Source organism: Pogona vitticeps, chromosome 1 (assembly GCF_051106095.1).
Source record: "Pogona vitticeps strain Pit_001003342236 chromosome 1, PviZW2.1, whole genome shotgun sequence".
In the NCBI taxonomy this organism is placed as follows: Eukaryota; Metazoa; Chordata; class Lepidosauria; order Squamata; family Agamidae; genus Pogona; species Pogona vitticeps.
This window is the reverse complement of record NC_135783.1, coordinates 260,537,728-260,561,529: the sequence shown is the minus strand read 5'-3', so window position 1 is coordinate 260,561,529 and position 23,802 is coordinate 260,537,728. Positions and strand designations below refer to the sequence as shown.

At 41.8% G+C, this 23,802-nt stretch overlaps 2 protein-coding genes and 1 non-coding gene across 4 annotated transcripts in view; all 3 read right to left on the bottom strand.

Annotated features, from left to right (window-relative positions):
- Positions 1-10,415: 10,415 nt before the first annotated feature.
- Positions 10,416-15,989, bottom strand: RPS13 (ribosomal protein S13). Its single transcript, XM_020802956.3, has 6 exons — positions 15,870-15,989; positions 14,844-14,892; positions 14,228-14,306; positions 13,524-13,693; positions 12,653-12,753; positions 10,416-10,600 (listed from the first exon to the last, which is right to left on the bottom strand). The coding sequence occupies exons 1-6, from the start codon at positions 15,890-15,892 to the stop codon at positions 10,567-10,569; spliced, it is 456 nt and encodes a 151-aa protein (XP_020658615.2). The 5' UTR covers positions 15,893-15,989; the 3' UTR covers positions 10,416-10,566.
- LOC140703601 (small nucleolar RNA SNORD14) lies at positions 10,687-10,779 on the bottom strand. Its single transcript, XR_012082908.1, has one exon. It is a non-coding gene; the product is annotated as a small nucleolar RNA SNORD14 (small nucleolar RNA).
- A 2,752-nt stretch (positions 15,990-18,741) lies between the features above and the next one.
- Positions 18,742-23,802, bottom strand: part of PIK3C2A (phosphatidylinositol-4-phosphate 3-kinase catalytic subunit type 2 alpha) — an 80,043-nt gene continuing 74,982 nt past the window's right edge. For both annotated transcript variants that reach the window (XM_020802958.3, XM_078383874.1), the window contains exon 33: positions 18,742-21,900. In XM_020802958.3, the coding sequence (XP_020658617.3) occupies positions 21,718-21,900 (183 nt within the window). In that variant the 3' untranslated portion in view covers positions 18,742-21,717. The remainder of the gene's footprint in view (positions 21,901-23,802) is intronic.

The window sequence follows — 23,802 nt, the reverse complement described above, 5'->3', positions numbered from 1 at the left end:
CCTCTGGAGATAGCTGGGATGTCTCCCAGTTTGAGTGCAACTGGTATTTCCACTAGAGACAAGATGGAATGACCGTGAAAACCTTGGATTGTCCTGAAGGCTGCCCCTTTTACTGCTGAATCAAGTGAAACATTGTGTTCCTCCTATTCAGCCAATACATAAGAACCTGATAGTTATGGAACTACAGTTTGTGACATCTGAGAGTTATTAAAACCTAATGGTCAACAAGAAGTTGACCAAGTCAGGCTATCGTTGATTACATCACTGTTTTCCTCCAAGCTTGTGTCCAGGAGAAAGAGAACATTACAATATAAAGAACGAAGAGGCCTTAGGCAGACTGACGTCTTTCAGAATATAATAGTTTGGACATATAATAACAAGGCAATTGCAAAACCAGGCGAAAAGCCACCTGAAGAGCAGTTGGACGTGGCAGAATTGATACTGTGCTGGCTGTGATGGGAGCAATTCTGCAATGGCACTGTTGCAATCAAGCAAGTGACGGGCGTTCCAAGGGCGTTCCTGGCAACTGTGCAGGTTTTCCTCATTTTAAAGGGGGAGTGGATGGTATTTTAACAATAAAACCAGTGGCAGTTCAGCTGAATTGAAAAACTAAAGCAGGTTTGCCAAGGAAATCCAGTGTTTGGCCATTTCGAGCAAGTGCAAAGACTTTGATCTGGCCAAATACAAACATTTGATCTGCTTTCTAAATGCCATTCTTGGCAGCACGGAGACCGCATGGGCTGTGGAAAAGAAATACAAGTCACAAGGCTGGCATTCCGAAATGCAGGCTTGGCCACTAGCCAAATGTAATGCTTCAGGGAGCAGAGGGACCTCTGCTGATACTTCGCAGCAACGGCTACATCTGGGTCCTGTTTAACCACTCACCCAGTAGCTTTGATTTCCCTCCTTAGAATTGTTGCAGTGATCCAGAGTGTTTTGGTTACTGTGTGTAGCGCACACTTACGTTTAAAAACTTAACAGGGTTATCAGCAAACTACTAGCAGTTTGTGAACTGTAGCTAAGGACTCCTTTAAACGTTCCTCCTTCAGAAAAGTACTGAGACAGCACTAAAACTTTTCTTTCTGCTCTAAGATATCCTATTTAACTTGTCCAGAGTTTATAAAATGCAAAAATCGTAATGCCGCTGAATCTCAATTTAGTGGGGAGCATTTAAACTCTTAATTCTCCTGCAGAGGTCAATATAACTTGAAAATGCTTCACTTTGTCTAGAATGATCATGCCCACGGTAATATAATGTTTAATTAATTAATTGTATGACATTAAGTTGGTTCTGACTTATGGAGACCTGAGAGGGAAGCAGTGGAAATTGGCTATGTAAACAATCTCCAGTTCATTTCTGAGGATCTAAACAGAGACCAAAGCTTCTTATCACACTATATATAGTAATAACACCATTTATTTTAATACATTATGGCTGAAAAGCTGCTGCCATGTAACAACCATTTAAGGCTGATGACATTGTTAGCCGTGACTACATTATCTGATTTCCCCCCCCCCAAAAGGTCCCAATACCCCCCTGTAATCACTGGCGGGAAAACACTGGCGGGAAAACACTGGGGGTCATGGGACAGGAGGAGGAAGCTTGCAATTGCAAGATATCACTGTTGGGTAAACGACTTTACCAATTTTCAGTAATTAAAGGCTCCCTACCCCCATCCCCTGGCTGCAAAACGCGTGCTCATGATGAAAGTGATTCCATAGGAACCTTGGGAACTTCTGGGAAGAAACTGGAAATATTTTATTTCCAAAAAAATCAGCATAGCTGATGAGTAGTAATAGGGACATCATCAGCCTTACATGGCACAACTTATGCAATAGGATTTCAGTCCATTTGTATAAAGTAGTTGTCTCCCATGACAGTTGGGTTTCTGCACCAAAACAGTTCTTAGCATTTATTTGGAAGCCAAGTCTACCTGGCATACAGCTTATTTCCTTGGCTAGGGCCTGCACCTCAAATAACAGCTGGATAGTCCCATTCCTGTGTTAACAGAACATGCTCACTTTGTCTTTTGTCTACATCCTCAACTGAATATGACTCCTACTGCCATGGAATAAATATAGGGGGCATGCATTTGCCCTTCCATGTCTGAAGAACTGGATTTTCATCCACAAAAGCTCACATGGTATTTTTTACTATATGTTGTATTTCCCCCTTTTCCTTTCCTATGTGTAACTGGCAGCTATTGTTGCACTTTGGTATCGCCCCAGATCAGTGTCCTCTTATTTGAGTAGTCGTCCTTACCAATTTTTTCAGTACAGATAAACAGTGCATTTTCTTTATTTTCCTTGTTTTAGGAGACACATTTTGCCCCCTTTTGTTCTTTGTGAAGGCTTACGCGAATTCCTCAGGGCTGATGGCATGCACTGGGCATCTCATCAAACAGTTGCAGCAACGTCTGTCATTCTTGTATGCACATCAGGAATTTGGGCACTGGTAAATGAGCTGTAGAGTGGCAGTGGAGTCTATATGTAACATCTTTAGCAAGCAGGGGAGGGAAAATTCCTGTCATCTATCAGAATAACAGCCAATTATATATATTTTTTCATAGTGTCATCAGCTTTCTTTTTAAACCAACAGTAATGCATGAGTTCTGAACTTACAAATGTTCTTCTGGAATGGGATTTTTAATGACTGGCCATTTAAGAGAAGAGGTCTAATTGAATGTTTATCTCTGTGTATTAAAATAAGTTAATTTAGCATATTGGGGAGCCTTGCCCATGCTCCCCCCCCAACACCCATGCTTTGGATTGAGTTTTTCAACCAATGGCAGAATTTTATTAACCTCCTGTAAAGTCTACTCCAGGATTTCAGAAATTGTGACCCCCCACCACCACTGCCCAAGTGCAATAAGGAGGGCAGTACTAAGGACTTCAGAAGAAAGGTGACCATCAAAGATTGCCTCCACCATTATTTCTGCTAGCAGGAACTGTTTTGAACATAACCACATCCACAGTCTCTCCTACTGGTGGAAAAGTAGTACAGCCCATCCTGTTGTTTCCAGATGATTTGAGACTGTCCTAATCCTATAGAGTGGCTTCCTGTCTTCTCTGTTTTACCTAGCCTTCTCATTTGTTGACCTGTCAAGTTTGTTGCTTCTGCCTACTATTGTTACTCCTTACTTCTCATTTGTCTATTTAGATTTGCCAGACTATAGGCACAATTCTTGTCAAAGTGAATTCATTTGGCCTGTACAGCAGTCTTTTTGGGGGAAAGGGGCTGGAGATCTTTATGGCATCTTGCAACAGAACTAAACCATATGGACCTGTGGGAAGCCACACTTCTCTACAGGTGAGTAACAGGGCAGCTGAGAACTCAGCAGATCTCTTCAGGGATAGCTGATCAGAATGTCTTTTATTATATAAGTAGCTTTATCTAGTTTCTTCTTTGCACTGCTCCAGGTGTATAGTCTCTTCCCTGCACTATCCTTATAACCACCAAATAAAGGTGGGTTAGGCTGGATCTCAGCCCTAAGGTCACTATGCAAGAATCATAATTGAGTGGGGATGTGAACTGTCTCTCCAGTCATGAGGCTGAAAGACCCACAATTCCAGTTAAATGAACTCTTCACTAGTGTAAGAAGCATGTACAATGCCTCTGAATATAGAGAAATATAGAATCAACATCTATTTTGAGACCAGTTATATTAGCTAAACCAAAACTGCTGCTGGGCAACCTGAAGTTAGTTTTTTTTTAAAGTAACACAATAGCTGTAGAATCAAAGGCAAGGCAGCAGCCAATTCTACAAATTACTGTAACTCCTTCCCTAATACCATGCCATACCTTTACTAAGACTCCACTATCAACTGGTTCCTACTACAGCAGAGAACAGAATGCTTCAGAAGCGAAAAAATATCAAATCAAATCCCTGCCTAAGGGCTAGATTAAAATACTGTATTACTTTTATGCTCTGTTGACCCATTGACATTCTTTTATGATCCATGTCGGATTTAGTTCCTTCTTTCCTGAAGAACACACTCCCAATAGTGTGTAGTGCTTAACCTGAATAAAATTTGAGGACCGTCCCCCTGTGGCTTTACAATACTCTCTGGCATTTGACTGCAATACACACACCAGTGGTTACTTAATTCATTCAGAATTATTTGTTCAGAACCGAAGAGATCTGAATGAATGGAGAATATCTGAAGACAGATATTAACATCAATAAAACTAAAACTGTATCCTACCATGCATAGTTTTCTGAAAAGGGGAGTTCAGCGCCCTAACTCTTTAAGACGGATAACAGCTGCATACTATAATTATAACTGGGTTGAAAACAAAATACTTAATTTTTCAGCAAATCTCTGCAGCAAAATAAAGTAGGTTTGCTTAGGGATGAAAGGTGGACAAGTTTCCTGCAACACCTTAGGGTACCACTGGACAATGCATTCATGTAAGTCAGTCTCCCAACCTTGGATCCCAAGACGTTCTTGGACTAAAGCTCCCAGAAGCCTTCAGTACCTGCTGAACTGACCAGGAGTTCCAGGACCCAAGGTTGGGAAACCACTGATCTCACCAAAGTCATGGCATCTCTCACACATGCAGGATGACCCTTGCCTAACCAGCATGAGTAACACTTTAAAATGTAGAAGTGAATTGGTTCTAACTCAGCTTAATTGGGCTGGCATTTAAATTAAAGGGTACAATGAAAACAAAGGGATAAATTAAGAAAGAAAAGAAATTTATTTAAGAGGAATTAAATTTAATTTTAAATCTGAAATGACCGAGCCGGTCTATAGACCTTAAAGTAGGACGTTTGCTGGACAACTGACATATTGCAAGTGAAAAGGACTGATTCAAATTTTACCTAGACTTAGATTTTATGATCACTGCTTGAGACCAAGGTCTTGTTATAGCAGTAGTTATCCAGTTACAGTAAATCCGCAAGGCCTAAAGTCAAAAGTTGTGTCCGGCTACTTGTCCACCAGCAATTAGCATTCAGATGTGCTACTCTGCCTTTGAACCTCAAAATTCCAATTAGCTTTCATTATTTTGGCCAATGATAGACCATGTACAGTGGTGCCTCGCTTAGCGATGTTAATCCGTTCCAGGAAAAACATTGCTAAGCAATTTAATCGCGAAGTAATTTTAAAAAGCCCATAGAAACGCATTAAAATGTGTTTAATGCGTTCCTATGGGCTTAAAAACTGACCTCATGCAAAGATCCTCCATAGGGGCGGCCATTTTTGGTGCCTATAAAGCAAGGCAAAACAGTGGGGGTGCAAAAAGGGTCGCTTTGCCATGATCGCTTCCCCGCGATCATCGCAAAGCGATTCTTGCCCATAGGGGCCCATCGCTAAATGATCGCTCTAGCGATGGCCAAAAACCCGTCGCTAAGCGAGGCACCACTGTATTGGCCTCATGTCCTTTGAAAAGGATCTATGTTAGCACCTATTCTCATACTTTTTGGTAACAAATCATGCATGTTAAACTATGTGAAGATTAATATTGCAGAAATCTGAACTATTCACCAAACCAACTTGAAATTATTAAAATAATGAGCAAGGACAGTGTATATGTGGTGTAACATAATGAACCCTTATACAAGGAAACTGATATTTATTTATTTATTTATTTATTTGTTTGTTTGTTTGTTTGTTTGTTTGTTTGTTAATATCCTGCCTATCTGGTCGGGTGAGGACGACTCTAGGCAGTTAACAATCATAAAATAATACAATAAAATATATATAAAGAATTCTAAGTGGCAAAAACATTACGTTACATTACACAAAGCAAAAAAGAGTAAGAGAGGAAAGAGAGGGTGTCAGAAGTTATCTGATGGGAAGGCCTGCTGAAACATCCATGTCTTTAATTGATTCTTAAAGATACCCAGCGAGGGAGCCCCGCGAATCTCAGGAGGTAGATTGTTCCAGAGGCAAGGAGCCACTGCCGAGAAGGCCCGATTTCTTGTCTTTTCCTTCCGGGCCTCCCTCGGCGTTAGGCTCCTCAGCCTCACCTCATGGCTCATGCGAGTGACACAGGTAGATCTTGGTGGGAGCAGGCATTCAGCCAAGTAGCGAGGCCCTAAACCGTTTAGGGCTTTATACATAAGCATCAACACTTTGAAGTCGATGCGGAATCGGATGGGCAGCCAATGCAATGCAGCCAGAGTGGGTGAGATATGTTGGTATTTTTTCACTCCACTAAGTAATCTGGCCGCCGCATTCTGCACCACCTGTAGTTTCAGCAGCAGCCTCAAAGGTAGCCCCACGTAGAGCATGTTACAGTGGTCTAATCTCGAGATTACGAGCGCATGCACCAAGGTAGTGAGCGCCTCCACATCAAGGTAGGACCACAGCTGGGCTATCCGCCTGAGATGAAAAAAGGTGGTGCGGACCACCGACGCCACCTGAGATTCCATAGTGAGATGGATCATGAAGCTGCAGACCCCATCCTTGGTGGGCAGCCACCCCCCAAAAGAGAGGGAGTTTTCCAAATCCCCAGCTGTGGGGGCACCCACCCTCAATACCTCCGTCTTGTCCGGGTTCAGCCTGAGCCCATTCTCCTGCATCCATGGCAGTACAGCCCCTAGGCAGTGCTGAAGGGACAAAACGGCATCTCCTGTGGTTGGTAAAAAGGAGATGTAGAGCTGTGTGTCATCAGCATACTGATGACACATGGCCCCACACCCCCTGATGACCCCACCCAGCGGCCTCATATAGATGTTGAACAGCAGATAATCGACCCCTGTGGAACCCCACAGTTGAGGCTCCACGGGGCCAAGACACTCTCCCCAAGCTGCACTCTCTGGGGGCGGTCCTCCAAGAAGGAACGGAGCCAGGCCAATGCCAGGCCACCTATTCCCAACTCGGAGAGCCTCCCCAGGAGAATACCGTGGTCAATGGTATCAAAGGCCGCTGAGATATCGAGGACCAGCAGGGACACTTTGCCCGTCAGCCTCCCTCAATAGGTCATCACACAGGGCGACCAATGCAGTGTCTGTACCATGGCGCGGCCTGAAGCCCGACTGAAATGAATCCAGGGCATCTGTTTCATCCAAGAGCGCCTGACGCTGATCGGCCACCACCCTCTCAACCACCTTGCTTAAGAAAGAAATGTTGGCGACGGGCCTATAGTTGCCAATTTCGTCCGCCGCCAAACTAGGTTTCTTCCTAATGGGCCTAATGAGTGTTTCCTTGAGGGCAGATGGAAACCTGCCCTCAAGGAAAGACCCATTGATTATTGCCGTGGCCCATTCCATTGTTGAAGGCCTGGCTGCTTTGATTAGCCAGGCCGGACAAGGGTCCAAGGAGGAGGTGGTGGCATGACAGCGGTTAAGCACCCTGGCCACAGAGTCAGGCATGACAGGCTGGAAGGAGTCAAGAATCACCGGACAAGACGGAACACTGGACATCTCTGCTCGACTCACTGTGTTCAAAAAGAGAGAGGTCCCGGCGGGTGGCCTCCACTTTAGATTTAAAAAATGCTGCAAATTGGTCCGGCAAAAAACTAGGGGGAGGCCCATCACTCAGACCAATTCCGGACAGGTCACGTACTATACGGAATAGCTCCGCCTGCTGGTTGGACGCTTCACATATCCAGTTAGCGAAGTATGCTTGACTGGCAGCCTTTACCAGTCTGAGAAATCTATACATGTTAAATGTTGACAACTTTGTGCACGTGGACCATACCTGAACATAATACAGATATTCCATAAAGCTCAAATTACCTCAGCCTTTCTTCACAGCAAAGGCGTCCTCCCATCTTGATGATTTAGTATTACAGTGGTGCCTCGCACAGCGAGGTTAATCCGTTCCGGATTAACCCTCGCTGTGTGAAAGCATCGTTGAACGGGGCAAGAAAACCAATTGGAACGCATTAAACAGTGTTTAATGCGTTCCAATTGGGCTGAATACTCACCGTTCAACAATGCTGGCAGCCATTTTCGCGACCTCCCCTCGCTGAACGAGGGCGCGAAAACGCTGCGATCAGCTGTCCAGCGGGTCCAAAATGGCCGCCGGAACAGCCGAAAGGGCCGGGCACAGCGTTTTCGCGCCCTTGGTAAGCGAGGGGAGGGCGTGAAAACGCTGCGCGCAGCCATTTCGGCTGTTCCGGCAGCGTTTTCGCGCCCTCCCCTCGCTTACCAAGGGTGCAAAAACGCTGCGCCCGGCCCTTTCAGCTGTTCCAGCGGCCATTTTGAAGCCACAGAACAGCTGATCGGCAGGTCGCAAAGCGGTCGGTAAGCGAACCGCTTACCGCCCCTCGCTCTGTGATTCCTGCCCTATCTAGGTGCTGTTTTGCGATCGCAAAAACGGCACCGTTGCGCGAATTCGTCGCTCTACGGAGCGACCGTTCTGCGAGGCACCACTGTGTAAGGAAATAATAAAGGCACCATCAGAATCTTGGACAATTCTCTTCTGTAGTTAGCGTACAAAAAGATCCAAAATGTACCACTTTCCACTTGCACCTGTATTTAACTTGGCATATTGTTGTTTATTCATCATTTCCCCAGCTAAGGTTTCACCATATCAATAGTATGGTCTTCTCTACAAATGTAGCCCACTCGCTCCTTGCACCAGATTCCAGTTACAAAAAAGCATCAGTCCCAGCGGGTGGGGGGCATCAATGCCTACTTTTCCATATTGGGAGAAGAGCTGCCTACTGAGTTCTAAAAAGCAACTTACTTCCTCTCAGATTTACCTATCAATCTGTAACATGGGATTACAGTGGTGCCTCGCATTACGATGTTAATTTGTTCCAGCGAAATCGCTGTAGAACGAAAACATCGTAAAGCAATTTTAAAAAGCCCATAGAAACGCATTAAAACCCGATTAATGCGTTCCTATGGGCTTGAAACTCACTATCCAGCGAAGATCCTCCATAGCTCGGCCATTTTCGCTGCCCATGCAGCGAGGAATCCGTCCCAGAAAACAGCGGCCGGCCGTTTTTTTACCTGGCGGCCATTTTGAAACCGCTGATCAGCGGTGCGAAAATCGTCATTTTGTGATGATCGGTTAGCGAAGCAGGGAACCGATCATCACAAAGCGAAAAAACCCCATAGGAAACATCGTTTTGCGATTTCGTCATAAAACTAAGTGCTCGTCTTGTGAGGCACCACTGTATTGATTTAGCAACCAACAATAACGGGCATGGGGTACTTTCCCTGTCAGATTAAAGCAGAACAAAGTATAATTGGATTTTCAAATGAAGACTGACATTCATTCAGAATTTAATAAATGCTTTGTTATGTAAATGCTGAAGAACAGAGAACAGAACATTCCGTTTTTCCAAAGTCCGTATTCTCAGTATGTCTGTGCTTGCTCTGAAATAGATCTTGAAAACCCTCAGTCCATCTAATACTTTATCTTTATTAAAAGCAAGAAACTTTTCTAACTCTACCACAGCTCCTGGGGAGTACAACCAACCCACACCAGCCACTTTTCTGTTCCATTTTGGAATGTGAAAATGGTCAATGGCAGCCCAAAAGCATTTAGGGAGCCCCAGGGGTCCCATGAAGCTCAGGAGTGATGCACTGCCCACTGCTCTTTTATTATGCCCAACCATAGTGGCATGAAAGTATGCATGCTTACATCCTACGTAACTGTTAGGGGTTCTTACTTTTCTAAGCTCAAAAGATGGTTCTTTCAACCAATTACAGTGGGGTCTTGACTTAAGAACGGCTTGAGTTAAGAACATTTTGACTTAAGAACCGCTCTCATAGGAAAATATTGACTTGACTTAAGTACTTAGATTTGAATTAAGAACTAAAAAAAACCACGTGGGAGGCAGGGAAAGTGCAAAATGTGAACTTTCAGTTAACTGTTGGCCAGTGAAAAGGGTGCCTGTGTGCTTCCTCACTCCTCCCAGCGTTTAGAGAGTGGATTGGGAGACAGTCTTCAGACTGCCTGGTCCTGTACTGCCTGGACTGTATTTTCCCTGCCTTCCCTGAACCTTTCTTGACCTAAGAAAAAAAGAAACAAAATATCCCCCTCTAGTGGTTGAAGGCAGAATAGCAGCTTCCCATTAGTTTCTATGGACGGAAAAGAGCAGATACAGATCAAATGGTTCTCAATGCATTCCTATGGGAAATGCAGATTTGACTTGAGAACTTTTTGACTTGAGAACCACCTTCCAATACGGATTAAGTTCTCAAGTCAAGACCCCACTGTATCATCTCAAATTAGCTCTGCATTTTTGCACACAAGCTACCTGCTACATGAAAAAAGAGCAGGAACTGTCTCAGGTAATCAATTTTCCCTTTGTATTCAGAAAGGCACATCAGGTTGCAGCTGCTAGAGGAAAAACCCGAAGAACGCCAAGTAACATTCAAAATATATATCAACTTAATGAACATTCACAACCTTGCATTGTACATAAAGCACCACTGCTGAGTTTGTACTGTATTTCATTTGTACAACACAGTTTCCCCCCAAAAAACTCAATTTCACAACTCCGGTAGGAAAAAAACCAAAGGCTTTTATTGGTACAGTCAAGGTGACATTTTACTCTACCAACTTAAATAATAAACCTATGATACTGTTTTTTCTGAAGCATGTATGGCAGGGCACAGAATGGAAATGATTCAATTCCCTTGGTGAAAAGGGCTCTTATGCAACCAGAGCTGAAGCTGTAGATGACTCACTGAAAGAGAAAAAAGGGGAAAAAAGACATTGTGTCAGGAAGCTCCATCAAAGTAAGGCTTGGGAATTAAAGTGAATTGCAGCAGCTCACTCAGACATCCAAGGAAGGACTGGCCAACACTAAGGTAAAAACCTTTCTGGTGGAAACTGCGAATGTTTGGAATGCCATCATCACAGTGAGCAACCCACCGCTGGACTAAAGACTCAAAGAAGTAAGGAGAAAATCTAAGCCAGTAGGCATACTAGCTGGTTTAATACTAACTGTAACTTTATTTCAGTACAAAAGCACAGCACTATGAAGAGACAAATACTAATAAGAGGCTTGAGAAAATGTTTTTGTAGCTATACCTTATTTCTAATGAAATAACAGCATAACAGTTTACAAATGCCTCGGTTAATGCAATTTTCAGTTTATGAATGGAAATCCATAGAAAACAATGCTTCGATTTACGGGTTTTTTTCTGCAGTACTAAGGAAGTTTCCCCAGGATACACTGTGCCTGGACATTTATAGCGCCGCCCCTGTTCCTATGGCAATCTGCGTCTCTGTTTACAAATTTTCTGCATTACATGTTTTGGAGAATGCATTAAATTCATAAACCAAGGTACTACTGTAGTTAATGTTTATATAATTTATGTTTTATATAAATTTTGTTTTCATTTCTATTGTACACCACCTAGGGTAGACATTTGCTAGATGGGCAATATATTAATTAATTTAAAATCTTATTGGCTTCTCAGAGGTAAATAGACTAGAATATTGGAAATACTTGAGTGTTAAACAGGATTTTTCTTATATCGTAATTGTGAAGATGTATTTTAAAATCAGGAAATTTTAGATCTAACAATTTCAATGCCCATCAACAGCCTCCCTAAAATACCTCCTTTGTTAATACATACTCAACAGCTTTCTCAGTTCATCAACAGCTTTTGTATTTTTAATCCAACTTATTTTAATTTATTTTGTCATCAATAACTGGTCACAACCTTTTTTCAGCTTAAAAGCATTTGTGTTTCCAGAGACCTCTGGGTAGAGTGGGCGGCATATAAATTAAATAAATAAATAAATAAATAAATAAATAAATAAATAAATAAATAAATAAATAATTGCTTGATGTAGACAATTAAGAAACTACCGTGTTTCCCTGAAAATAAGACAGGGTCTTATATTAATTTTTGCCTCAAAATTGCATTAAGTCTTATTTTCAAGGTAAGGTTTTTTTTCATGTATACAACCATCTACATTTATTCAAATGCAGTCCTGTCCTCTTCTTCTGGTTGCTGCAGAATGGTGGAGGGCAGGGTTTCACTTAACTGGGGCTTATTTTGGGGGTAGGGATTATGTTACAAGCATCCTGAAAAATCATACTAGGGCTTATTTTCAGGTTAGGTCTTATTTTGGGGGAAACAGGTTATTCCCTTGGATTAAGTATTTCCTAATTTACAGTGAGAAACTGGAAAGTAATTGCCAGAATCCTACTGGAGTTCCCACACAGTATACAGAACTTGCACAGTTAATTGCAACTAATGCACACTTTAGGTGCGAGGGGACATCTTAGTTGTGTGTTTGGTCACATGCCCAATAGCACATCTGAGATCTAGCCCAGTACCTCAGCAATTAATTCCAATTAGCTGTGGCAAGTTACAAAACACTGTAAGAATACCGATAGAATTCAATGACTTCCAGGCTTCCTTTAGCCAGTTAAAGCAAAAAAAACCCACACCCTAATTTCTAAACTAAAATAAAGGTGGCAATCAATACTTGATGACTAGGCAAGTTGGAAAAAAGAAAAACCAAAACGAACTTTTAAAAAGTCACAGAAACGCTAGGAAAGCTGTTCAGAGCAGCGCCACCATTCTTTCAGTGGTGGATTATACTGCTAGTTTTGTTGGCAGCATTTCTTTTGGGTAGGAACGTCTGTCAGCCAAACTGGCATTCAACTCCTCAACCTGGCAGAGATTTCCAACTCATACATTGTACTATAGAAACAGACAATTGTTGCCTAATTTATACAACCTGTCCCCACCAGAATACAGAGAAAAATTGCACTTACTACTTCCAATTAGGTGGGAGTACTCTCTTGGTCTTGTAGTAACGTGCCAGCCTGTGAATTCTGCTCTCAATCAAAATGAGACGGAACTTGGCATCTTTATCCTTACAATAACAAACAAACAAACAAAAAACCCAAAAAAGATCTTTACAGAGATGTTTTTGGAAAATAGCTGCAAAAGCATAACATCATTTGTTAAATAATATCCTGTACTTTTGTTGACAGGGCGATGCCCTGACAGATATACTGGGCTAAATTCAGATATGCTGACAAAAATAGCTAAATTCTGTGCTGCTGCAATCAAAATCCATGAAGGAAAGGTTCCACCCAGAGCGCAGCTATAGAATCTGTAAATTAGTGTATAAATTGGTAATGTTCACACGGGCTGTACGAGCTCCAAAGTAACAATTTTGGCATTCTATGTGAGCTGTAACAGCCCATAGATAAGGCCTATGATAGGGAGTAGGAGATATTTAGTAAGATGTATGAATGTGGTTTTATATATATGTATATGGATGTTTTTAGTGCTTAGGTGCTTTAGTGGTTTTAGATTGTTTTTATGTCCCCAAATTTAAATAATGTATCTTAATTTTGCTGGTCAATGACCGTAATAAAAAATTTCGATTCGATACTTTCTTTCTGTTTATGAGTACCATATCTGAAATGCAAAACAACTCTAAGGCCTTGCTTTAAAACTGGGGTGGATTGTGCCGTGCAGCCCCTCCATACCAATACTTGGGAGCATGATTTAACTTTTAGACATAATTCTTCCTGGCCTTTGATAAAGCACAAGTAAAGTAGCTTAACCCACCTTACAGTAATGGCATGCCCTATTTTATCACAAAAGTGAGAACAAATATAGCCAATTCCTTACTTTGCGGTTTCTTTCAAGATGTTTACGGACAGCCACAGCTTTCTTGATTAAGTGGTAAAGATCCTCTGGAAGATCAGGAGCAAGTCCCTTGGATTTAAGGATCCTTAGAATTTTGTTGCCAGTCACAAAACGAACTTGGGCCACACCATGGGAGTCCCTTAGTATTACACCTGAAAGAGACAAGAGGATTGCATATATCTAAAAACTCAGCAGTATATTCAGGGACGCTCATCCAAGGAAGGATTATCCAAAACAATGGAACATGCTTATTTGCTGGAAGAACTGTTAACAATCTAACTAGGATAGTGTTCCGCATACTTAGCAATACATCTAGTAATCTGGATGTTAACTAAGTATTTGCATGCAACAAATCAGGTTGAGGTTATATACAACCCTGCAGGCTTAGCAGTGCTGATGGAACCAGGGAGCTATAAAAGAAATTATGCAGTTTTAGATTTAAGTTGCTAGGAACTCAATTAGCTGTTAACTAAGCATAATTTGTATCTAAGAGTTCAGTTCTATGCTTTACAGATTTAAATGAGAATCTTGAACTTAATTCAGAAACAAAGTAGAGCTACCACTCCAATATCACCTTTCAGACCACACAATTAGAAATACAGTATAAACATTTTATCCAGCTTAGATATAACTAAATTTATCAACAGATAAACTGATCAGCATGATTATAATTACCAAATACATACCAATTTGGGAGGGAGTTAAACCCTTCTTTGCTAGCTTGTAGATTTGCTCTTTGACATCATCAGAAGTAAGTTTCAACCACTGTAAAAATTTAGTTGAGTTGTCAGTTTCATAAAAAGCTGTGTATCTGTTCATCCAAAATCCAAACAAACAGAAGTGTGTATGGCTTTATAACCTTTTAGCCCCTTTTTGAATGGTGCAATTAAATTATACAGTATTAGGGCCTCTGAAAAGGGGGTCCTTAGTAAAACAAAACAGCACATACCAGTTGGTTCCCATACGACAACATTAGTGAAAGTCTGCAATAGTCATTTCATCAACTGCTTATTATGGCCTGACAAATTAAGCTGCTTGATTCCAAACCCAAGTAATACAAGTTAGATACAATATATTATGAATTGAGCAAAGTTTGTGGCCCTCCACATGGTTAAAGAGTTTTACTGCAATATCTGCTTACATATACCATTTCATCAAATACAGATTATATCCCTTTGTCTGTGTGTGACAAACATTTTTGTCTAGAAGGAATTCCATCTGAGCACTGTTCAACTCTACATCACTAAATACTTCCCACATAAAGTCCTAACAGGATTATAAACAAGTGAAGTCAGTACTTACTGTAGGCACACTCCGCCTATAGGGCAAGGCTGATTGGGACAGACCCTTCCTGTTAAAGAAAAAAAACTATTAATACAAAATTTTGTGACATATAGCCATAAAATGCAGGAAACCTGTATCTTATTATTTAGTACCAGACTCTAAAGGCCTACTACAATCCTGTTGTTCATAAAACCAGACCAATGTGAAGACCTTTTGTATGCAGACACTTGTTAATTAAGCTTTGGGGATGCAAGGAAATCTTTTAACTGGGTTAGTGTGCTATTTTCTACTCTATAGATGTGCGTGTAATCTGTTTTATCTATGGTTGAACTGTACTCTGTTGATTTTACTGTTATTCATGAATTCTGGGGGGGGGGGTTGGGTGGATACAAATGGGGGTTAAAAATCTAATAATCAGATAAACCATCAGCCTATCTCAATAAGACTGATTTTAAAAAAATAAGCTCAGTCTACTTAAAACACACACACACCACTAGGGCTAAAAATCTCAGTTTCTGGTTTGATTAAAACCACAAAACCTCATGAAAAAGGTCTTAACAAGGTAAAAGAGAGGGCCGTTCCTGCCCAGCCATTTCACCCACCCACCCCGGCCACTTTCCGCAGGAGAAGCGCCTCTAAAACAGGCGGCCAGGATCTAAAGCGGCGCTTCCGAGGCGCCTGGGCGGGTGGCCGGGAGGGGGGGGGCAGAAGACGGGCAACGGCTCCGAAGGCCAAGAAACAAGTCGGGAAGGAAGGCCAATATCCCCCCTCACCACCGACACCCCCCCCACACACACACACACACAAGGACGACGCCAAAGGAGTGAGGAAAAGGCCAGGAGAGTGAGGCTTCTGCCCGCCTCGCCAACGCGGCCTCCTGGGCGAGAAGAGCCGCGGGACGTAACCAGGGCCCAGCAAAGGGTCCCGGGGGGTCACCGCGCGGAACTGCCACCCCCGAGAGGCTCCCTGCCCGTCCCCGTCCTCCACCCCCTGCTCGTCCCTGGGATTCCCGTCCCGCCGCCGCCTCTTCCACGGAGCCCTCACCCGGGAGCGTGCATGCGGCCCATGATGGCGGCGAAAGGAAGAGCGAGGCCAGGCAGCAGGCCAGATCAACGCTTTCTCTCGTCGGAAGTGACGTCGACGCGTTCCTTCCACGCCCTCCTCGAGTTTCCTGTTGGGAGGGAAATCTTCCCCCTGCTTGAAACCATAGAGAGGGGGCGGAAATGGTGCCTGCTCACTTCTGCACGTGGGACTGGAGCAGCGGGGGGGGGGGCGGGGGAGGGCGGCGGCGGCTCCATGGAGTCGGCTTTTTCCTGATTGCGGCCTGGAGTGCAATTTCCCCTTTCCTCGTCCCTGGATCTAAGACCCCTGCTGCCGATCAGGAGCCCATATAATAGCCGTGGGCCTCCATCTTCTTGGAAGGCTTGCAAGCAGGGCTCGAGGAGTCGCGTTCCTGCCAGGGTGGTCGCCCATTAAGCGACTGGGGCTCGATGCTGACCAGGGGGACTCATTTTTGCCCCCGAGGCTGAGAGACTTCGATGGGTTTTGCCGTTTCTCTGATTGACAAGAGCGTTTTTCTTAGGCGTGTCCACCTTTTATGCTGGAGTTTTCGGAGAAGCAGCCCTATTAGCCCGTGCCAGGGTATCCTGACGAAACCTTTTGTTTTTTGTTAGTCGCCTTTGTTTCGTCTGCATATCCTCGTACTGTGTGTAGGTTGTGGGTTGCCGCTCACTGTCACGATAACGCGTGGGCGGCTACAGTTATACCTTGGAGCCTATTAGTTGTTGTATTTACTCAATAAAAAAAAGGCAGAGGTGGCTTATTTTTAAAGCTTCGGCTTGACGACAGTCGTGTAAACCCGAACCTGCTTTAGCCCCGAAATAGCGAGACTATAAAACCGATTGTTTCTCTGAGCACGGAAGTCGCGGCTTGCCTTGCCTTCCGTTCATTAGAGTTGTCGTGACTTCCTCCGCCTCGATTTTCCGCCCCCGCTGCATCGGTTGAATAGACTAATAGTGACCCTTGTTTGCTCTTGGAATTTTTAAAGAAACATCCAAAACACTCGTCTTTTCAGACTACGCAATTTGCAATTGAAAGGAGGTTGGTGGTGGAAGGAACACGCTGTTCACAAAATAACAGCAACTCATGTCAACTATTATAACCATTACATAGATATAATTTATAATATATAAACATTTATATATATATTTAAAAATGTGCAAAAGGCATTGAAAAGGTCACCAGCAGACAAACTAATAGTTGGCCTCTGGCACTGGAAGCCCCAGCCCATGAAGTGCAGTTCCTGGAAACCGAGTGTATGTCTCAACTGTCATCCTACCTTGCCATCAGAGTCAGACCTTCCTAAGCCTGTTGTGTTGCTAAGAAACACTCAGATGTTTAATGGACTTGCTTCAATTTTCCTTTTTTTTTTTTAACCTTTAAAGAAAAGGCAAAGTAGCAAGACATTCTTGTGGTTCCTTTCCATAAGCTCATCCAACGTCTGCGAGCAAAGCTGTACGCTTTGTTAAGTTAATGTTATCCAAGCGTACGCTTTGTTAAGTTAATGTTATCCAAGCTACTCAAGAAGGGTATGTGTTGAATAACGGTACCCAGATCCAGAGCAAGGAGGGAAAATGTGCTTGTATAAGGATTACTGTCCCATTACATGTTTCATAGACAAAATAGGTAGATATGCACCGTTAAAATGTAAGTGAAAATGCACATTTGAATACTGGAATTTCAGGAACTCCTGTTGCGCTGGACTGTGCACAATGTGAAGCTGTAGCAAGGTGAAGGGAAAGTGAAGCAGGATAAAAGTACTGTATAGTTTTCAGGTCACTTCTGCAGGCATGCAAACAGAAAAGCAGGGGTGCTTTCAGTGGGAGTAGAGGCAAGGGTGCTCCCTTTGGAGCGTTGGTTTCTGACTTGGGGCCATAACCCATTTACCCTCACGGCAATGGCTATGACCTGTCCTAGGCAATGGCTAGAAGAGAGGGAGGCTGGGTAAGGATGGGTGCCCTAGCCGCTGCGCACATTCTCACCCAAACTTATGCCCTACAAGCAGCAGTCTGTGGTGATAGGGAGAGGGCTGTGTGTCGGGTTATAAATCTTTCTTCCTGCACCTCTTTTTGCCACAAGAGATAGCTATGGAACTTGGGCTTGAAGGATGGCAGTGCTGGTGGATCTCTGAGACTGGAAAGCAGGTAAGCACAGCATGCAAGGAGACAGGAAGGTGATACCCTCTGGGGTTGTTTGTGGAAGGGGAGGTTACAGCAAGAATGCATGAAGAGATGTTCCTGGCCTTTTAGGTTGAGGTCAGTGGAGAAGTAAAAGCAGGAGTGATTAACCACAAAACAGCAAGTTAAAACAGCAAGCTTCTCTTCTAGAAGTACACTGCCAGAGGTGGATGGGTAATTTCATGATTGTGCAGTCTGGATTGCCTGAGTGCAATGTTTGTCACACTTATGTTGGTGTAGCTTTATATTACATGAAAAGGAACAGGACTTCAGTCTCGGTATCACAAATTATGGGCACTTCTAATAGTTCTCCACTACAATGCATCAAGTACATGGCAGAAGAGCATGGTAGTAGGTAAAAATAATGCTTTCGATGGAAAAAGCATAATTAATCATCAGGAGTCTGGGATGTATAGCAGTCTTCCAGATGTGTTGGACTGCATCCTATTATTTCCAGTCAGCTGCAGCACATCTAGGAGACATGTTTTGGAACACTTTTAGAGCAAGTATGAGGACAAATATCAAAAGACAGAGAACTTAAACTTTGCTACACCAATGGACAATGGAATAATTTTGATGAAATTTAAAAGACCTAACATCATTTCTATAATCAGCATTCTGGTTTTTAACTTCTGCACAGACATCACAGTACATTTGAATGAAAAGAGGCAACAAATTACTGTATTTTAGAATAGTGTTTAATATAATTGTTTGGACAGTTATGGAGTCACATTTAACCCATATATTATGGGCTATGATACTGATAGAAACACTGTACATCTTTTATTAGCTATCAGTGTAATGTAACTGAAATATTTGGTTCTTACAGATAAATAGACAATTAAAGGCAAATGTCTACATTTGCTCCCAATGCATTTCATAATGTATAAACTTTTAATTTTAGTCACAGTATAAGAATACAAAGCATAGAAGGACAAATTCCTATGGATTATGAGAATGGTATATTATTGCCTAAATAATTTTCCTCCATATAACATGCATAGACTACAGTCAAATAGAAAACCTAAGCCCACTGATACCAGCAGACCTAAGCATACTTAACTCTGCATTAGACTATGACCATATTATGTAAATACCAGAAATGGGATTTCTTCCGTCTGAAAGCTGCATTGTATAGTATCTTAGAAAGATCAGTCAGGCTTAAGGCAAGATACTAAGATTTTAATACCATTTTAAAAAGAGAAATATCAAAGATCACTCATGCTTTCATATACATATGTAAGTCATAAAAAGGCAGTAATATTTTAAAAATTCAGTGCAAAGTCATAGCCATGTTATTTTAGTACAGAAAATGTGGAAGTGATTTTTTTACAGCAAAATGTATTCCTCGAAGTGTCAAAATAAACATAGACACAAATTTATTTCTAGCTGCAGTCCACATATGTTGCATAAGATTCTATTTGATTATTAACATATAAAAATGCTTTGAGACCATACTTTAAAAATTCTAATTAGTAGAGTGTTAACTTTTTATCTCATTTATTCCCTCCTCTGTGACGTGTGTCAGTTTTAATTGCACCGAACATGTTTTCTAAACTTGGTCAGCAATCAATTTGTGTATCACTGCACTATAAATAACTCAAAGGAGATGCAAAATTAACATTCTTAAGTTTTAAATGGTTATTACTAAAGGAAGTTTTAAAAGAATCTACCTGTGGAACTTCAGTCATTGTGCAGTTAATCTGAAAAGTAGCGAAGGCAGGTAAAGGCACAGGCATGAGCTTATCTAGGAGACTGGCAAATGCGGCCATAAAGTCCAGGGCGTACTCTAACCAACATCTAGCCAAGAGCTGCAACTGCAAATCACTGAAGGTGTTGTGCTGTAACAATACTGTGCTTTAGTAACCAACCAAAAAAACAAAAACACTACATATTGCTTTCTGGTAATGGAACATTTGACAAAAACAGAAGCCGCCTCTTCTGTGTGTAAATTGACTTGTGGTTCTCTTAATGGAATGGAATGCATTTTAAAAAGCACCAAGTCAGCAGAAAATGCAATCTTATTAGTTTATTCTATTTAGCTATATAGGCTATCACTTAGATTCTGAACATATTATAGCTAAGGAAATTGCTTCGATTGGCCACAAGACAGTTTTAACACTGAGAAATATTCCAAGGTTTTACTATACAGTTGGACCATGAACATTTTAGGAAGGTGATGTCAATGTTCCCCTTGCACTTTGTTGTGCTGTGTTTGACAGCAAGGTATTCCTTATACTTTGAAGGACATTTTAATTTAGCTATGCAATAACGATTGTCATCATCTACCACATCCTTGTCTATTATTGCATTATTTTAAGGGCAGCTAAAACTCTGTATTCCTGACATCTTTATTCAAAATATTTGGAATTCAGCATTAAACATTTTGTGCAATTTTTAAATGCCCTTCCTACATCATCTTATTTTTTATTGAAGTTAGCAAATTACATTTATAGACAGCTATTCCCAAGTGTCCCAGACATATAAAATGTCAGAACGTTAAATCAGTGGATTTAAGGTATAATCTAGTAATTGCTGGTGTAGGACAACTTCTACCCATTTTAGCAAGTTCAAGTCAATTTGCTTCCACTGAAGCAAATTTGGATGCTTGGTGGATTAATCTTAGTGCTCATGGAATTATATAACTTTAATCTAGCTCAGGCTGTCTGTGTCTCAATCTCTTCCCCTCCCCCCAATGTCCATAGTGCAACATATTCTCAATCATCAACCGACACTATAGCTATCTACTCTTCAAAGTAAATGTGTTATCCCTGTTCAGCTTAATGGGCATAGTGATTTGTGTGGGACTGTTGCATGTGACCTGGAAATTGAACACAAAATCCCTAGCAAATAATTCATAATCCACAATATCTACTTTCTAGAAAAGTATGTGCTCTGTAGCCAAACATGACATAAAAATCACTTGAATGTTGTATAATATATACAATCCATGAAGTTATTATTTAAGAACATACAGGAAGAGTCAAAGTAAGCCAGATAAGCATCCAAGGTGAAACATTTTGAAGTACATAGAGGAAGCTGAATAAACATTCTTTTTTAAATGATTGGCTAAAAAAGCTTGTTAGCAGTGATAAATGCTTTTAAATATCAGATACGAGGTATAAGTAGCAGGTGAATGAAAAAATAAGGCACCATTATTTATAATGTCCAGTATTGGCACTCATTCTGAAACAGCTTCAAAGAGGTCTTAGAGCTAAATGCAATGAGCACTTTTCTCCAGCTGTCTACTCAGTCCTCCCTTCTAACAGTCTTTTTAAACCTTGATTTTCCCCAACATGGTGCTGTTTCTCATGACAGCAGAGTTGAAAAACAAATCAAGCACTTCAAATGTGGCTGAACTGAATTTATGAAAAAAAACCTTCAGATTTCATTTGGAACATCTAGGCATAGTTTAGAATATGATTATCCACAAGTTTTCAATTTATACAATTCATTTACATCACTGCTTGGATAGAAGCATTAGCAGAGATGGGATGCCAGAAGTCCTATTTAAAATCTTGCGAAGGCTGGTCCAACCATAATCTGCGAGCTTCAGTGCTTTATGCGAGAGTGTATGTCTTATCTTCAAGTAGGAAAAGGTGACCAAACACAAGATCACTGAATTCTGTCATTTTTGCTTTTGCAAGCTGTCGGGTTCACAAATATGGTACAGCAGCAAGCCGGTACCAGTTGACAGTCTCCTTGTTCAAGTTAAAATCCTTTAAGGGAAGAGTGATACCACCCAGGAAGAAGTTCTCACGTAGCGATTCAGCACTGAGGACACTCAGCTGCAGTTCCCTTTGCTTCAAAGTCTCTTTGCTATAGCCACTGTACACAAGCTATTAAAACAACAACACAACATTCAGAAGCAATTCCACTCACTTCTTGAACTGCCCTCTGTTATTTAAAAGGCCAAGAGTTTAATGATGAAAGATGGTCAAAGACAGTGTCAACACACTGACACATCACTATGTTCCACACATACACAGGGTAATTTGTAAGAACCTGGCAAGTATTTATGACTGCTTGAGTGCATCTTCATTCTGCACCCCAGGGTTACAACAGCAGCCTTCTGCATGGATTTTTAACCTCCAAGGGCTAAATTATTATTGTGTGAAATATTTGTATGCACTTGAATAAATTAATAGAAAAATCTGATCAAGCTATGGGACATTACAGTAAGCAATAAATTAGAGATGGGCAAGGCATAAGTTGTGCCACACTATATGAAGCTGTCATGACTGCCCTTCCCTACCTCCTCCATCAGCCGACCATTCTGATGAAGAGTTGGAATGGGGATCTGCCCTGTGCAGCCAGTGAGTGGTTGGCTGCCGGACGAGGTAGGGAAGGGCAGTCTGAGTGTCTGCCTGGACTAGAACACCACCAGAGAAGGTCCCTGGCAGCATGTGATGGATGGTGAGTGGGCCTGTCAGCCTGGGTATGGGGGGAGGCTCCACGCGGCACCTGTGCTGACAGTTTCAGACAACACAGCACAACATACATTGTGACCATCTGTACTATGAATATATGGACCTAGACCCTAACCCTAGACCTCAAAAATCTATATCTGTATATTTGTCTATCTTCCTACACATAAATAAGGGAGGGGCAGGAGGGGGCAATAAGACAATAATTTTACATGCTTGACGTAAGGGGCAAAATTTATATGGTAAAATAAGTATTATGGTCAGGATCAACGAGGTTCCTCTGCTGACAAAAAGTGCTTCATTCTCCACTTCCCATGGACTCTCAAAACTGCTCTAGAGAGATAGGAGAACCTACAGCTGGTTTCCAAGGGGTACTAAGGGTCTTTGGTACACTGAATATGAATATTGTTGGAGTTATTTCAACATTGCATGCTGCCTTTAGGAGGTCTGGCTGGGAGGTCCATTTTTGGCTCAGGGTTGAGTGTCAATCAATCCAGGAGCAACCAATTGTTCCTTCCTTGCCTGATTTCAAAGAGAGCCACGCCTCTCTATTTAGGTTTCCTTTCCACTCCTTTTTAGTCTGTGCGCAGTTAGTATGCAGTTATGTAAGTGTAGTCTGCAAGAGTGCTCAAAGCAGATTGTGAGTCCGTTGAGGCGTGACACTGTAAGTTGTGATTTTTATACAGTATGCTATTTTACATACTGACATACATTCCTTGGAAGATATTTTTCAGAAAAAAATTCACTCATGCATTGTCATATAATGAATAGATTACGAGTACAGTATATTTATGCATGGAAGTCAGCCTCCCCATTTTAAAAAAATATCTCCCTGTAACTACAAAGAAAGGGATCTGGGACAGATGGGAATTGAAAGAGGATCATTTCCTGTGATCCAAATTAACCATCTCCAAGTACAACAGACAACCTTAACAGCTCAGAGCACTTTGGGCGAGGGAACAGTTGCAAACTGAGCATTGTGAGATGTGGTCCCGACTGAGGAATGAACCTTTCATACAATGTGGCAAAGTCATTAAGCACTCAATTTACAACAAGGGTAGGCAACATGCAGTCTGCCTGCAGTCCACAGAGGTCTAGGCCCCACCCTGCAGCACCCTTCCCTTTTTTTTCTTTTTTTCTTTTTGAACTGGCAAAGTTGCTCTCAGTCTCATACAGAATATAGTATAAGAAAACTTCTCACATTTTTTAAGGGCTTAAGAAGTTTTCTTAAGCTCTGTATAAGCTTGGAGACAGCTTTGCCAAACTGGTCCTAGTATCCCTATTCCCTTCAACCTCTATTTTAATTAGTTTTAA